At 49.6% G+C, this 12,648-nt stretch overlaps 1 protein-coding gene across 3 annotated transcripts in view; it reads right to left on the reverse strand.

Moving 5' to 3' along the window:
* IGSF9 (immunoglobulin superfamily member 9) overlaps nt 1-12,648 on the reverse strand; it is a 104,166-nt gene that overhangs the window by 38,014 nt on the left and 53,504 nt on the right. For all 3 annotated transcript variants that reach the window (XM_048511822.1, XM_048511811.1, XM_048511802.1), the window contains one exon: nt 7,353-7,505. In XM_048511822.1, the coding sequence (XP_048367779.1) occupies nt 7,353-7,505 (153 nt within the window). The remainder of the gene's footprint in view (nt 1-7,352; nt 7,506-12,648) is intronic.

Here is a 12,648-nt window from a genome sequence, read left to right on the forward strand (position 1 = left end):
TTGTGGGGAGGGGAAGGGAAAGGTGGGGTATAAATCCCCCTTGAGTGTAAGCCACCTTGAGTCTCCTTACAGGGGAGAAAGGTGGGATATAAATCCAAACTACTACTACTACTACTACTACTACTACTGCTACTACAACTACAACTACTACTACTATTTATTTATTGTTTTGGCTTTTATACCGCCCCATCCCCAAGGGGCTCTGGGCGGTGTACAGCACAAGCATAAATAAAATGAATTACTAAAAATTTAAAACAGCTTATACAAACATAATGATAATAATAGTAGAGGCTATCCGACCAACCCCACTTTGAAAATTCTCCCAGGAAAGAAGGGGAGGAGAGCTGCAAGTCATATTAGGTGGTGGCCTAGATGGAAAGGCCAACTGGGGCACCATATCACGCTGGTCCCTCTCCAAAGGCCCGGTGGAACAACTCCGCTTTTGCAGGCCCCGCGAACTCGGCCAAGGTCCCCGCAGGGCCCAAACAGCCGGAGGTAGAGTGTTCCACCAGGCTGGGGCCAGGTCAGGCCCTGGCCCGCTGCGGAGGCTGCCAGTCGCATCATTGAGGGCCAGGGACCACTAATAAATTGGCCTCCACCGAGCGGAGAGGCCGTGCAGGGACATATGGGGTGATGCGGTCTCGAAGATACAGGGGTCCCAGGTCAGCGTAGGGGCCTTGAAGGTCAACACCAGCACCTTGAAGATGACCCGAACTCCACCGGGAGCCAATGCAGCTGGCTAAACACAGGCTGAATGTGATCGTAAATGCATGGCTGCCTGTAAGTAGCGCGCGCTGCGGTTGGACCAGCTTTAGTCTCCGGATCAAACGCTAAGGGAAGACCCTCAGAGAGCCGAAGTTACAATAGTCCAATCTGGAGGTGACCGCTGCATGGATCACAGTGGCTAGGTCCGCTTTGGGAGAGGAAAGGAGCCAGCCGCCGGGCTCTGACGAAGGTGGAAGAAGGCAACCTGGTTACATGGGCCACCTGGGTCTCCATTGAGAGAGACAAATCCAGGTGGACTCCCCAGGCTGCGCACGGAGGGGTCGGCGCCAATGAGACTCCCTCCCACACCGGGTGGCTGGAAGATCCTGTCCCCTCGCCGCCAAGCCAGAGGATCTCCGTCTTCGATGGATTCAGTTTTAACCTGCTCTGCCGCTAACCAACCAGCAACCGGGCCCAAACAGTGCTGGAGAGCCGCGAGAGGGCGGCGACCGCCCTCCATCAACAGAATGAGCTGGGCGGTCATCAGCTGCATTGATGGCAGGTCAGCCCAAAACTCCGTACTCAGTTGAGCAAGGGGTCGATATAGATATTAAATAGCAGCGGGGATAGTAGAGCCCCCTGGGGTACACCGCAATCAAGCGGGCACTTCCGGGAGGCCTGATCCCCGCACCTCACTTGCTGACTTCGACCCCGGAGAAACGAGGCAATCCACTGAAGGACAGTGCCCTCAAGACTCGAGGCGCAAGGCGGTGGGTCAAAAGGTCGTGGTCGACCACATCAAACGCTGCGGTAAGATCTAACAATACCAGCAGCGCCGATCCGCCTCGGTCGAGCTGAATACGGAGTGTATCTGTGACAGCGACGAGAACAGTCTCCGTCCCATGCCCAGCACGGAAGCCGGACTACTACTACTACTACTACTACTCTGCCCCTTTGTTGGACCTCCAGAGGAATTGGTTGGCCATTGTGCGAGAAAGAGTTGATGGACTGACTGACCGCTGGTCTGATCCAGTAGGGTTCTTCTTATGCTCTCTAAGGTTCCAGACTGTATATCTAGCTGATACATTTTCTTGTCTATCCCATCCTTTCCCCAAAGTTTTTAATGAGTATCAAATGGAGGTAGTTCTTGTCTGTCAGCCCCTCACAACAACCCTGTGAGGTTGGTCAGGCTGAGAAAGAACGACTGTCCCAAGGCCCACCCAGTGACTACAGTGGGGATCCGAACACAGGACCCAGGTGGACTTTTATTACGGACCGACCTATCGGTAGCCATGGAACTTTAGAAGAACCACAATGGATAGAGGCAGTATACCTCAGTTATTGAAGGACCAACAACAGAGATGTTCTCAGCAGTATCTGCTTAAGAAGGTGATGCTCTGTATCAGATTCAGTAAGGCCATACTTAACACCGAATTCAACGGGGTTTTAACTTTTTTCTCTCTCCACGTTTCTCCTCGACCCTCTTTTGGACGGTTGTTTTCGTAAACTTGTCTGGCGTGCAAAAACCAGGATGGTTTAAAGCAGGATAAATTAAAAAACAGATGGTTTAAAACGAGATAAATAAACACACGCCAATAAACCCTCGTTTAGGGAACGGCCTCTGTCTCAAAGTCCACTCCAGCCTTCTGGCTTGTGTCTGGCTTTTACTGGCTGGGGCGAAGGTAGCGCCGGGGCAATCCCCCTCTTTACTAGTTACGCACATTTCCTTGGGCAGGTTCCTGTTCAAAACAGAAAAGCAACCTTGCACAAAATGACAAAAGGCAGCAGCAGCAGCTAGTTCCTCCGAAAGCTCACAAGGGCATGAAGAAGAAGAGTTTGGATTTATATCCCCCCTTTCTCTCCTGCAGGAGACTCAAAGGGGCTTACAATCTCCTTGCCCTTCCCCCCTCACAACAAACACCCTGTGAGGTAGGTGGGGCTGAGAGAGCTCCGAGAAGCTGTGACTAGCCCAAGGTCACCCAGCTGGCGTGTATGGGAGTACACAGGCTAATCTGAATTCCCCAGATAAGCCTCCACAGGTCAGGCAGCAGAGCAGGGAATCAAACCCGGTTCCTCCAGTTTAGATACATGAGCTCTTAACCTCCTACGCCACTGCTGCTCAGTGCTCTGATACTCTTTATCCCCAGCCTCCCAGGTACACTGCTTCAGGACATGGAAGTTCTGCTGAGGTGTGTTTGGAAAATAGGCACTGATGTTCTCCCTCTGCTTTTCTGTGAATTTGCCTACGTGGTGTTGTGGTTAACAGCAGGTGGATTCTAATCTGGAGCACTGGGTTTGATTCCCCATTCCTCCATCTGAGTGACAGAGGCTTATCTGGTGAACCAGATGCGTTTCCGTACTCCTACATTCCTGCTGGGTGACCTTGGGGTAGTCCCAGTTCTCTCAGAACACCTGCCCCACAAGGGGGAGAGGAAGGGAAAGGAGCTTGCAAGCACCTTGAGTCTTCCTATAGGAAAGAAAGGTGGGGTATAAATCCAAACTTTTCTTCTACTCTCCTTTCTGAAAGCCCTTCAAGCTTACAAGCCGTTCCCCCTCACCTTGTGGCAATGAATTCCATAAGCTCCTGTAGTAAATTTCTCACAGAATGAAGGACTTCCTTATGCCTTCCCTGAATGTATTGCTAACCAGATTCATGGTGTGACCCCCAGTTTAATATGAGGGGGAGAAAAAGCATGGGATAGAGAGCAGCTTGCCCTAGGCCTGGTTTCAGGAGGACATCCGTGTTGGTCTGCAGTAGATGAGAAAGACTGGAGTCCAAAACCACCTGAAACAGCAATGAGATTTCCAGAGTATAAGCCAGGGGTCCCCAGCTCGATGCCCAACACCATTTCTGGTGCCTGCCAAGTGTTTTAAGAAGTAGGTGGGGTCAGGTAGGGCTTCTGACTGGCTGTGCTTATTCTGAAAAAACGTTGCTTTTGCAGCCCCCGCCCTACAGCAGAAGGATCTAGATCAGGGGTCTTCAAACTATGGCCCTCCAGATGTTCATGGACTACAATTCCCATCAGCCCCTGCCAGCATAGCCAAGTGGTAGGACTCATGGGAATTGTAGTCTATGAACATCTGGAGGGCCATAGTTTGAAGACCCCTGATTTAGACTGTGGGTCTGAAGTTAAGCAGTGGCCATCGTTTTTGCCTGGTTCTGCCTCCAGTGGCAGCCATTTCGCGGCAGCCGTTTTGTGGCTGCGCCCTCCGTGCCGGGTCAGAATTCCCAACGTGCCCACGGGCTCAAAAAGTTTGGGGATCCCCAGGATAAGCTTTTGAAAACCAAAGCTCTCTTTTCAAAGGTAGATTTCAGGAGAATGATAGGAGAAACTTTGTAAGGGCAACAGAAGCTTTGTAATAGAATCAACGGCTTATGGAAGAGGGAGGCTCTCCCCTCACTGGAGATCTTCCAGCATAGGGTGAGCAGCTGTCTGTTGGGGAAGCCTCTGGTTTGGCAATACCCTGCATTCAAAAGGGGGTCATATATGACCTCTAGATGCCCTTTTCAACTCTCCTCACACTGTGTTAGTTATTTTATAAGCTTCTATCATGTTCTCACTCTGACTTGGATCGTGCTGGCTAGCCTGATGAAGAAGAGTTGGTTTTTATACAACTCTTTTCTTCTACCCTAGAGAGAGTCAAGGTGACTGTTTCTCTCCCCACAACAGACACCTTGTGAGGTAGGTGGGGCTGAGAGAGTTCTGAGAGAACTGTGACTGGCCCAAGGTCACCCAGCAGGCTTCATGAGGAGGAGTCCAGTTCATCAGATTAGAGTCTGCCGCCCTTAAAACACTACAGCACACCAAATGTCGTCAGATCTCAGAAGGTAAACATGGCTGGCCCTGGTCAGTATTTGGGTGGGAGACCACCGAGGAAAACCAGGGTTGGTACGCCAAGTGAGCAATGGCAAACCACCTCTGTTCATCCTTAACCCTGAAAACCCTACGAGGCTGCCATAAATGGGCTGTGACTTGACGGCACTATATACGTACATCAGGTTCTCTCTCCCTCAGTCATCGTCTGAAGCCATTTCTCTTTGCCTTGGGAAGCTGGGCACCCTTCCATTATGGCTGACTGCAGCATCGGCTGAGATCTGAGATCCTACCAATCACCAGCCGCTGTTACCACAGTCAGAATTAGAAGAAGAAGAAGAAGAAGAAGAAGAAGAAGAAGAAGAAGAAGAAGAAGAAGAAGAAGAAGAAGAAGAAGAAGAAGAAGAAGAAGAAGAAGAAGAAGAAGAAGAAGAAGAAGAAGAAGAAGAAGATGATGATGATGATGATGATCACAGTCACAGCCAATTTATGGTAACCTCGTAGGGTTTTCAGGGTTAAGGATGAACAGAGGTGGTTTGCCATTGCTCACTTGGCGTACCAACCCTGGTTTTCCTTGGTGGCCTCCCACCCAAACACCGCTCAGAGCCCTCCGGGGGTGGGCGGTATAAAAGTCAAGTAAGTAAGTAAGTAAGTAAGTAAGTAAGTAAGTAAGTAAGTAAGGAAGGAAGGAAGGAAGGAAGGAAGGAAGGAAGGAAGGAAGGAAGGAAGCAAGGAAGGAAGGAAGGAAGGAAGGAAGGAAGGAAGGAAGGAAGGAAGGAAGGAAGGAAGGAAGATAAGCCTCTGCCACTCAGGTGGAGGAGTGGGGAATCAAACCCGGTTCTCCACATTAGATCCACCAGCTCTTAAACACTACACCAAGCTGGCTAGGCTGATCTTATCAGGTTTGGAACCTAAGCAGTCATTTGCAGGCCCGGCAAGGTGTCTCAAGGGGTTGGGCTGTCTCCCTGGGCAAAAATCCGAGTTGTCACAGAGAGGCTGACAACACTTGTCAAGCACACTGATTGTTACCCCCATTCAATATTTTGATCAATGACTTGGACGATGAAACAAAGGGCATGCAAATCAAATTTGCAGATGACACCAAATCAGAAGGAGTAGCTAATACCCCAGAGGACAGAGCCAGGATTCAAAATGACCTGGACTGGTGAGAGAGATGGACCAAAGCTAACAAAATGAATTTCAACAGAGGTAAGTGTAAGATACTCAGGCAGGAAAAAAGAAATGCACAGAAATAGGATGGTTTCACAACACTACATGTAAAAGGGATCTGGAAGTCTTAGTAGACCACATTCTGAACATGAGTTCAGCAGTGTGATGCAGCAGGCAAGAAAGCCAATGCAATTCTGGGATGCATCAATAGGAGTATAGTGTCAGATGAAGGGAAGTCATTGTACCACTCTACTCTGCACTGGTCAGACATCACCTAGAGTACTGTGTTCAGTTCTGGGCACCACAATTCAAGAAGGATATTGACAAGCTGGAATGGGTCCAGAGGAGGGCAACCAAAATGATAAAGGGTCTGGAGTCCATGCCCTACGATAAGAGACTTGGGGAGCTGGGTTTGTTTAGGTTGGCAAAGGGGTGACATAATAGCCATGTTTAAATATTTGAAGGGGTGTCATGTTGAAGAGGGACAAGGACCAGGAGTAAAGGGTTCAACGTGCAGGAAAAGAGACTCCATCTAAACATTAGGAGGAACTTCCTGACAGTTAGGGCTGTTCATCAGTGGAATACACTTCCTCAGAGTGTAGTAGAGTCTCCTCCTTTGGAGGTTTTTAAACAGAGGCTGGATGGTCATCTGTGGAGAGTGCATTGACTGTGTCTTCCTGCACAGCAAGGGGTTTGGACTTGGTGAACCTTCTGGTCTCTTCCAACTCTATGGTTCTGTGATTCTAACCACCACTTATATCCCTTCTCAAGACCCGGGGAAGCGAGGTGGGGGGAGAAGTGGGCCTGATCCTCCCTGTTGGACTCAGTGCACTGAGTTCAGCATGGAGGATATGACCCCCCCTTTCCTGTTTTCATAGCACTTGAGAAACAAGGAAGATGGGAAAAACACCCTGGTCCTCCACGAGGGCCTGAGCTAGCTGAGCCTCAAATGCAGGATTGGGGTCCCTTCCCTACTTCCATAGCTGTGCATGATTTGGGAAACAAGGTAAGGGAAACGGTCAGAGGTGGGATGCAGCCTATTTGCACCTATTCGGTAGAACCGGTTATTAAAATTTTCTCAGTTCGGAGAACCGGTTGTTAATGATTAACTCCACTAGGGACAAGGGGGTAATCTCTGTCCCTGGGTACAACAAATCTCGTCAAGTGGGAAATGCGAAATCACCCCCCAGGGCCCCCTGCGGCCCCTCCCCCATGGCACCCCACCCTACCCCTATCCCCCACCCCACGGTGCCCACCCCCACACACCTACCTTCATTTCAGAGCGAGATGGGAATTGGCAGACAATCCCTAACTTGTCTCTTTTCTGCAGCTTTTGCCCTTAACAAAAATGGCTACAGTAATAGCCAAGTAAAAGGGAACAGCCCCGCCCAGGAATGCCCCTCCCCCAGAATGCCCGGCCATGCCCCCGTCGTGCCCCGCCCAGCCCCATTGGCGCTACGCCACTGTTTGAGTCCCACCACCATCAGAACCTGTTATTAAAATTTTTGGATCCCACCACTGGAAACAGTCCTATTCTGCCTCTCCTTTCCTCTCCTCTCCTCCCCCCCCCCACCCCCTGCATCTAGAGTCCATTTTATTTCATTTTAAAATGGGCTTTACTGCTAATAAGTAAATGAATACTCTGAAATATTCAAGACTTACAACTGACAGTGAGGTGGATCCAGGTGCCGTTCTGGAATTCATCGTCGCTGCTGGGCCGGTCCAGAAAGAGCACCCGGCATTCATACCAGCCTTGGTCCTCGGCACGCAGTTGGTCGATGCGCAGAGAGGCGCCCTGGTAGATTCGCACCCGACCTGTGTGGCAAATGAGAAACTGCAATCAGAGACTCCTGCACCACAATGCAAACCAAACTTTTGTTCGTTTTCCTTGAGCCAGGAGGACCAAATGGGAAATCATAACTATGAAAGATTTAAAAAAAACCTCAAGTTACTAGTCCTGAATAAGGATTCAAACAAGAAAAGGAGAGAAGTTACTCACTGTAAACTGAATGAATCATGAGCTTGTAAAACTATCTACCAGCGTTTTAAAGACACACATTCTGGATTATTCCTTTTTAAGGACCGGAAACTGGGCGGCGCAAGTACAGAACAAAACATTCTTTGTAGGGAATGGTGCTATTTTGCTCAGAGGCCAGTTGGACATTTCTTTGAATGTCACAAAACAATACATAAAATCAGCAGCTTTTCTCCTCACTGTATCTGGTAGTTCAGAGGTAGACTGCCCCTGAACATGGAGGTTTGGATTAGCAGAAGAGCTCTGTTGGATCAGCCTGAAAGATCCACCTAGTCGATAAGCTTCTTGCATGCTCTGGCCTCTCCACTTGCAGATTCCTACCCGTGCACTGGTCCCCAGCAAGTGGTACTGAAAAGAATATTGTTCTTTAATATGGAGGTTTCGTTTGCTCAACATGGCTAATAAGTATTGGGTTTCCCCCCTCAACAAAGCTGTTTGGCCCCCTTTTAAAACCATGTAAGCCAGACAGAGCCCTGACCTGGACAGCCCAGGTTAGCCTGATCTTGTCAGATCTCAGAAGCTAAGCAGGATAAGCCGTGGTTAGTAATCGGATGGGAGACCCCCAAGGAATGCCCGGGGTTGTTATGCAGAAGAAAGCAATGGCGAACCACTTCTCCTATCTTGAAAACCATACAGCATAGGTGTCAAACTCGCGGCCCTCCAGATGTTATGGACTACAGTTCCCATCATCCCCTGCCAGCATCATGATGCTGGCAGGGGATGATGGGAACTGTAGTCCATAACATCTGGAGGGCCGCGAGTTTGACACCTGTGCCCTACAGGATTGCCATAAGTGAGCTGTGACTTGATGGCCCTTTACAGACATACACAAGCCAGAAGGGATTCTAGCAGAACTATGATCTATTACTTTAAAGGTTGAGAAAGCCACTGCAATTTACATAATTTAGCATTATTCTGATTTAATGCATGCGTCTCTATATTAAGGCTGACAGTTAAAACAAAGGAGACCCATTTACTAATTCCATCCCAAATGCAAAGAAGCACCACAACAAGAGCTGGATTTTCAATTTTCTGCCTAAAGACTGGAACCGGTTCAGAGCTGTGCCAAACTAACTACAGAATTGGGGGGGGGGGGGGGGGGGGGGCGCTGAGCCAGGAAAACTTCAAAAACTGTGCTCAAGTGACAACAAAGAAGCAGAAGTCAGTGGACTTCCTGACGAACCGCATGGATCCCAAATTTTATAAGTGACCAGTACAGATTGTGGCACAGAAGTAGAGTTGCCAATCATTGTGTGGCAATCAGTAAAGGAGGGAGAGGGGGGGAGGGTGTAATACAGAGGAGGAACATCACTGTGCCAGCACGGCGCTCTAGGATTCGCCAAAACTCTATCGTTAAACCACAGAGTTTGGGGCAAATCCTAGAACTCTACTTTGATGAGGTGATGTCAGTTTGGGGCATTTGCCAAAATGAAGCCCTTTTCCCCTTGCTACCCCACAGAACGATGGGCAGAGAAGAGGGAGGCCGACATCTTCTAGAGATAATCCATTTTCATTTTTGGGGAAAAAAGAGAGAGATGTCCATTTTCTAGCTTTTCCGACTTTGGACCACCACTGCCCTACAAAACCTCAGGCCCTCTCGGAGCTAACTGGGAATGCCGGGATTTCTTATGGTTAAGAAGCAGGGTCTTCCAAGCACGACAGGATTCTTTCCCCACTCTCCACAACTGCCAAAATGAAGACGGAGAAGGAAGTAGGCCACAAGCCTGAGGGGCTGGGCTCCATCTTTCAAATGGCCTCTCTCAGGCTTGCGGCCTACTTCCTTCTCCGCCAATGAATGCGAGGAAGACCACCCTGCCGGTGGCTCTTTCTCCCTCTCGGGAAGGAACAGGCCTTGCTTTTGTGAGGCCTGGGCTTCTGGGGCTGGGAACCATCGGGGGAAAAGAGCGAGAGGCAGGCCCTGACCACGGTGCTGGGTTAGGGGTCAATTAAACAGACATTAAGTGTTACACAGCGTCCTTTTCTATGGGCAGGAGGGAGGGAGGCAGGAGACAAACGGAAAGGCTTCACAACAAGGCAGGGCTGGGTTTGCAAGGCAGAGATGGGGCAGGAGACCCCCTCATCCCTTTCTTTGGGCTGGCTTTGTTCCAAACAGGAAACCGTGAAGGGGCTGGCGATACTTTCAGCTTTGGCGCCGATTCTCTCCCACGTCCCAGTCAAGAGACGGGAAACGTAAATCCCTTTGGCTCTACCTCGTAGGGCGGACAGGAGAGAGAACCGTTTTTAAAGCCAAATAGGTGTGGGCTCAATTACAAGGAGAAAGAATGCACACGTATAAGATTACAGGGCTCTTTGTGGGGTGTGGCGCACATCCAGAATTACAACCGATCTCCAGACTACATAGATCAGTACACAGGAAACAGCCTGGTTGGAATGAGGACTCTCTGGTAAACCAGAGTCTAGGAGAAACTGAAGCCCTAGAGTGGCATCACGTTTCCGGATGACCATACCCCTCCTCCAATCTCCAGCCATTCGAGTTCCAATATTCACAGACAGTCCACCCAAATGAGGAATAAAAAAGAGACATCCCCCACCCCCCCTCAAGAAACAAGCAAGGTTATTCATTATCATCATTAACACTGTGGCAGGAAAGCAGGATCCCGTGACGAGATAAAATTAAGAGAAATTATGCCAGTTAGAGAGTTTTCTAAACACTGTTAATTTCTCATCGGCTGATTTCCATAAGCTGCGATGATTTCGCTTGTGAACTTGTGAAACATTATTTGGGGGGGGGGGAGGGCCTGGCCCATCTGTCAGGTGTATCCAGGTGACCGCTAAGGGCGCGGAGCAGCCAATTCTTTAATGGAGAATTCTTGAAGGTGGAAACTGGGAAGGGTGGGAGCTCATTGGGGCATACTACTATAGAGTCCGTCTTCCAAAGAAGCCATTTTCCCCAAGTGAAAATGATCTCTGTGAACTGGAGATCAGTAGTAAGTCCAGGGGAGCTCTGGATGTTGGCAACCCTAGTAGGGCACCACAGGTGCAAGGCCACCCACGCCATAGAAATCTGCTCAGGCAAAAGCAGGCCCAGTTGGACGGCTGCCGGCTTCCAAATGAGCCCTGGGGATCCCCCAGAATTTCAGCTCATTTCCAGATTACAGAAATCAACGTCCCTAAAGTAAACGGATGTTTTGGGGATTGGGCCCTCTGGCACCGTACTGCACGGAAGCCCCTGTCCTCCCCAGGCTCCACTCTTAAATCTCCAGAAATGTCCCAACCTGGATCTGGTTAAGAGCCGGTGGATTCTAATCTGGAGAACCGGGTTTGATTCCCCACTCCTCCATCTGAGTGGCGGAGGCTTATCTGGTGCACCAGATGTGTTTCCGCACTCCTACATTCCTGCTGGGTGGTCCTGGGCTAGTCGCGGTTCTCTCGGAACTCTCTCAGCCCCACCTGCCTCACAAGGTGTCTGCTGTGGGGAGAGAGGGGGAAAGGAGCTTGTAAGCCCCCTTGAGTCTCCTTACAGGAGAGAAAGGTGGGATATAAGTCTAAATTATTTTTTATATATTTCTGCCCCATTCCCATGGAGACCTGGCAACCTTCCCCAGAAGGCACTCTGCAGTGAGCCTACTTCTTTACTCTCTCTCAATTGGGGGACTGTTCTAGGACTCAATTGGGGGACTGTTCTAGGACTTCTAGGACTGTTTCTGCTGCTTTCCACCCGTTTGGAAGTGTGACATCACAGCAAGCCAAAAACCTGGCCATAGGTTGTGTGGTAGAAACAGGAGAAGGAGAGTTGGTTTTTATACCCTACTTTTCTCTACCCTTAATGAGTCTCGAAGGGGTTTACAATCACCTTCCCCTTCCTCTCGCCAGAACAGACATCTTGACACGTAGGTGGGGCTGAGAGAGTTCAGGGAGAACTGAGACAGGCCCAAGGACACTCAGCAGGCTTCATGTGCAGGAGTGGGGAAACAGACCTAGTTCTCCGGATGAGAGTTTGCCATTCACGTGGAGGAGAGGAGGAACAAACCTAGTTCTCCGGATGAGAGTTTGCCATTCACGTGGAGGAGAATCAAACCTAGTTCTCCAGATGAGAGTTTGCCATTCACGTGGAGGAGAGGAGAAACAAACCTAGTTCTCCAGATGAGAGTTTGCCATTCACGTGGAGGAGAGGAGAAACCAACCTAGTTCTCCAGATGAGAGTTTGCCATTCACGTGGAGGAGAGGAGAATCAAACCTGGTCCTCCAGATGAGAGTCCTCTGCTCATAACCACAACGCCATGGTGTGTGTGTGTGTGTGTGTGTGTGTGTGTGTGTGTGTGTGTGTGTGTGTGTGTGTGTGTGTGTGTGTGTGTGTGTGTGTGTGTGTGTGTGTGTGTGTGTGTGTGTGTGTGTGTGTGTGTGTGTGTGTGTGTGTGTGTGTGTGTGTGTGTGTGTGTGTGTGTGTGGTGGTTGGGGGGGGATTACAACATCATTCAACTCAACACCAAACAAGACTTCTAACCTCCAACTGGAAACAGGAGGCCTCCTGGAATGAAAGCCGATCTCCAGACTATAGAAACTGGTTCTCCTGGAGAAAATGGCTGCTTTGGAGGAAGGACTCTCTGGCACTATACCCCGCAGAGGTTCCTCTCTTTTCCAAACCCACCTTCCCAACTCTCCACCCCCCAAAATGCAGGATTTTCTCAATCCAGAGTTGGCATCCAAGCACCCAAAAAACCACCCCTGGTTTGACATCTTTTCTGGCTTCTGAGGTTTCAGCAAGAATTTATCCGAAGCTAGTAAGCGGGTGGTTCTTTCTGTGTGTGTCTTTTAAAGAAAGCCAAGATTTTCCAGGAATCTTATTTTTGCATCCAGGCCCACACGGGTGCTCGTCTTTGTATACTCCAAAATTGCCTCTTTGGACAAGAGTCCTGACCGGAGTTCTGAGCCAGGCAGTGAAATTTTCTCTACGAAAACAGT

The sequence above is a fragment of the Sphaerodactylus townsendi genome, linkage group LG01, assembly GCF_021028975.2.
Source record: "Sphaerodactylus townsendi isolate TG3544 linkage group LG01, MPM_Stown_v2.3, whole genome shotgun sequence".
NCBI lineage: Eukaryota > Metazoa > Chordata > Lepidosauria > Squamata > Sphaerodactylidae > Sphaerodactylus > Sphaerodactylus townsendi.